Source organism: Vigna radiata, unplaced genomic scaffold (assembly GCF_000741045.1).
Source record: "Vigna radiata var. radiata cultivar VC1973A unplaced genomic scaffold, Vradiata_ver6 scaffold_305, whole genome shotgun sequence".
Taxonomy (NCBI): Eukaryota; Viridiplantae; Streptophyta; class Magnoliopsida; order Fabales; family Fabaceae; genus Vigna; species Vigna radiata.
In genome coordinates this window covers 241486-246104 of record NW_014543812.1, presented here as the reverse complement: position 1 = coordinate 246104, position 4619 = coordinate 241486, and the positions used below count along the sequence as shown (strand labels likewise).

The 4619-nt window shown below is 33.0% G+C and overlaps 1 protein-coding gene across 1 annotated transcript; it reads left to right on the top strand.

Annotated features, from left to right (window-relative positions):
• Positions 1-1931: 1931 nt before the first annotated feature.
• Positions 1932-4609, top strand: LOC106754930 (protein NDH-DEPENDENT CYCLIC ELECTRON FLOW 5-like). The gene is made up of 3 exons (XM_014636999.2): positions 1932-2543; positions 3386-3811; positions 4379-4609. The coding sequence occupies exons 1-3, from the start codon at positions 2022-2024 to the stop codon at positions 4577-4579; spliced, it is 1149 nt and encodes a 382-aa protein (XP_014492485.1). The 5' UTR covers positions 1932-2021; the 3' UTR covers positions 4580-4609.
• The last annotated feature ends 10 nt before the right edge of the window (positions 4610-4619 follow it).

Sequence of the window (4619 nt, the reverse complement as noted above, 5' to 3'; positions counted from 1 at the left end):
TTCTGATAGCACTAAATTGATTTTAATCAATTATGTCCCTTCCTATGGTGTGTGTGAAAGTGCTAGAGACTGCATTATTGAGAGGCTAAACTTTGTTATTAAAATTCTATGTGGTGAAAGAATTTTAATTTAAACAAAGTTTTTAATGATTTTCATATCCCTTATGGGTGGTATATGATTTGCAGCATACACTTGATGAAATCACCTATATGAGTGTCGAGTGGGGCCGCTTGCATGAGATCTTGGCATGATCTCTAGAGCACTCATGAATACTGGGCACGCGCATGGCCTATTTAGCGCAACACAGTGATAACAACAAGGATTGTGGGGGTGTATTGTGATTGATAAACCTCTAATACACGTCAAGTGTCTTTGGTTCATATACCTTGCTACACCAACTACACTGTGTGTTAAGTTTCTTGATCTAAGACTTGCTCATATAGCTTGCTATACCAGCTCTGATGCATTACATCCTATGAGACCCAGGATAAAAAGTTTCTTTTCTTTTCTTTCAACTTTCTTTTGCAATAAGTGAGGGATTGTTGTAATAATATCATATTATTGCAAAAGAAACGTTTCTCCAACGGTAATATTCCAACAGTCAAATTCTTAAGTGCTGCAACGGCCAATTTATTTATTGTTTTTTATTGTCTTTTATTGATTTTATTCTTTCCTATCTCTATAAATAGAGAACTCTTTCCCCATTCCTAAACACACAAAAGTTCATTCTTTGTCTTCTTCTCCTAAAATTATCCTGGGTATAAACTCTTTATAGAGTTTCTTGCTAGTTCTGTGATCCTCAAATACATTTTGAGAAGTTCCTGTTGTATCCTGGGGGATTTGCGCAACACACCGCGGATAAGTCCTTAAGGACAGTGATCTACACGCCTCAGGAAATGCGGTTCGAGTTTTTGGTCAGTATTTTTTACTACATAAAGATTGCATCTTTTTTTTTTTTTCAGTTTCATCTGAAAAATACCACTTTTACAAACATACAAATAGTTTGCTTTCTTTTCCTTCCCACCTTCTAATTTTCAACCTTACCACTTTTACAAACATACAGAATGAAGGATTTTCTGGATAAAATCAAAATGCCATACGAGGAACAACTGATAAAATCTCCAATTTCGGATTTTCATTTTCATTGCGTGAGATAGAAAATCAAAGCAAAGGAGAAGAAGAAAACGCCCAAAGATTGGGGTTCTCTGCAAACCGAATCAGAGATGGGGAAAAAGAAAGGTGCTTTCCCACCGAGATTAGGGATTTACGAGTTTGTTGATCAAGTTATGATAGAAGGGTCAGAGGGGAAAAAGATGCAAAAGGCGCCATCGTGGAAGTAGATAAGTAATGCGAGCTTGGCATTTTGGAGTGTGAAATTGGGACGGTATAGTCTGGCAGTGGCGACGACGAGTTTGGAAATGACGATAATGAAGACAACGTTGATTTTTGGATTGAAACCAGAAAATAAATAAATTCCTAATACGAAAATAAGTGAACATGTCATAATATTTTAAATAAAATAAAAATGCCACGTAATAAAATATTTTGAATCAGCTTATTAATTATGAAACATGTCAGCATCTTTCAACGTTATTAGTGAAAACTTAACGGAGAGGACTTAATTGATTCATTTTTACAAATTTTTAGACCCGATTGAGACTAAAAAAACGATGATCAAATTGAGATTGATACACAAATACGAGGACCAAATGAGGGTTTAAACCAAAAATAAATATTAAAATCATGTTTGACGAATATAAATATCACTCCTATCAACACAGTTAGTTGAGATACTATGATGCTTAAAATGAGTTTCATTTTTTTTTTCTTAATGAAAAAAACAAAAAATAATGCCCAAGTCTTTAGAAAGGGACAAATACTACTAAAATATCTTGAAATATCCAAGAGACTACATCAAAGGCGATAAAATTTATGACCTTATCTACTTGTAAACCAAATTTAAGCTGTGCCAAGAAGAATAAGAAAATGTTGTGTTCTTGGTCCTCAATGCCAATAGCAGCATGAACATGATGGCTTTTAGTTTACTTTTTTGCTCCACTCGTTTCATTCCCACACCCTTTCTTAGTACTGCCACAAACCTTCTTTCTCCACAACACAATTGTGCCAGTTTCATTCCCCAGAAGAAGCAGTGTAAGAGAGAGTTCCCTCTCCCTGCAGTGGCTTCAGTCCCTTACGAACCCATCAACTTTGAATACCTGCAAGAGGAATTCAGTGGGCATGGAGTCACCTTTGAAGAAGCTTGTGGCAGTTGTGTTGTCAAGATGGAGCTGAGAAATGGAAGCACTGTGACCATGATGTTGCCAAGTGGATTGATCACCTCGTACAAGGCCCTCATGTGGCATGGGGGNAAGGTGGAGTTGCTCCACACTTCTGTGTCAGAGGGAGAGAATGGTGATCCTTTAATTCAAGGAGGGGTGTCTTTAAACTTCAATTTTCAAACTGATCATGATGGTGAACTCTCTTGGTCTCCAACAAATTGGGTTCTCCATAAGATTCATGGCAAACCACGGGAATCCATTCAGGTCTGTTTTCTAGTAACTCAGTAGTAGACTGTGTAAGAGATATCTATATTCTGAATCAATTAGAGATCATTCTAAATAGGAAAAAATATGTTTTTAGTCTTCAAAATTCATCTTACTCAAATTTTCATTTAGTTTGTTCTCAAAACTTAAAAATAAATTAATATTTTTAACCTATTGCGTTAATTTTTTTTTAATGTGTTAAACATATTTTAGGATGAATTTGAATTGTTCAATGTGTTTTTGATAAGTTTCAACGTTAGTTTAAAATATTATTTAACAAATAAAAGAAAATTAAACGTTGTTAGCTTAAAAACATTATATTTATTCAATTTTAAAATTTGAGAATCAAAATTTAAAATATAGACAAATTTTAATTTTATATTGAAATTTAAGAATTGAAAATATATTTAACATTTTGTAAATATGACTTGTCTTGTAAATATGACTTGCAAAGTGATTATTATAAAAGTAAAATGATTCACCTTATGAGAATTTATGATTGAGATGGTATGATAATTCTTTACACTATCAGTGTATTTGATGAAATTTGTATTTTGTTCTATTAATTGTTTGTACCTTGATTCCCTCGTAGAAACTTCCCTTTGGATTATCACACGAGTTATAGCTGGCTTGTTTTAGAAAAATTAGTCTTGGAGCTTAGTTAATGCCAGATGATCAAGCTTCCATGCGTTGCAAATAGATACTTAAGTTCATTTTCCCTCATAATTCCAATTCATTTATCCTAAAAAAATATGTATGTTTTAGTAGGGCCTTTTCTGTTCTTACATTTTCTTTGTAATAATAACTATTTACTGAAGACATCTTGAGGATATCTCATGCAGGTAGAATTAGCAACCAGAACACCAGATGACAAGATTGGATTAAGATACATAGTGACTTTGGAAAAAGATACCTTAAACTCAGAGCTTAAAATCTCAAACAGAAGGTCTTTACCCCTTCAGGTGACAGGGTCAATACTGAATCATTTGACACTAAGCTCACCAGAAGCAACTTATGCAATAGGGTTAGAAGGATCAAGTTACTGTAGCATACCCTTGTTTGAATCTGAGTTTATGTTGAGTCCTAAAGATTCAAGCCAAGGAGAAGGCTTTGGAAAAGTATTTCCTCAATGGAGTACAAAAAGTGAGAACAATGGATTAGAAGGTAGCCAGGTAAATAATGAAGAAATAGACAACTACAAGCAGTTAAGTGAGGAACTAAGTCTTCTGTACACAGAAGCCCCGCGAAGTTTCACCGTGATTGACAGGGTACGCAATCATCATTCACAACATGTGGAATAAATATTGATAAATATACTTACACTTAAACACTTCTCACATATCTTCATTCAGTTTCTTGGTAAAATTCAGTAACAGATTGGAGCTAACACTTTTGTTATCAAGTGTTAATATAGGTAAACTGCATTGTTGTTTCATTTTAATTAGGATTAAAAATGCTTTTTGATCCCCATGAAATTGGAATTCGATCTTTCTTTTAAATTTAGATACACTTTAATCTCCAAATTTTAAAAATAAAAAAATATAATCTTTTTAATTCTAAAAGATTAATTTTTCAAGTTTGTTAAAGAGTATTCTAGATTAACATTTGAATTAGAATATGTTATAAAATGGTATAAAGAACTAAAAAGTCATTCTAAAATGTATTTGATACATTAAAAAACAATTTAATACAGTTAATTAAGAGTACTATATCTATTATTTTTAATGTCTGGAGATGAAAATTTTAGACAAGAACCAATTTCAATTTTAAATCCAAATTTAAATTCAACCCTTTTTTTAATTAAGTATCTCATCCAAAATCATTGGTTTCATCAGGGTAGAAGAAACTCAGTGTCGGTTGGAAGAAGCGGATTTGATGAAATGTATCTATTCAGTCCTGGCTCACGCGTTGAAATTTACAGTAAATATTCCTACATATGTGTAGGCCAAGCTTCCATCCTCAAACCAATAATTATAAGTCCTCAAGATGTTTGGAGAGGTGAGCAGTTTATATATAATCCAAATCTTGATGCGTAAATTTGCTTTTGCTATGAATAGAAAGACACATAAGCATTAT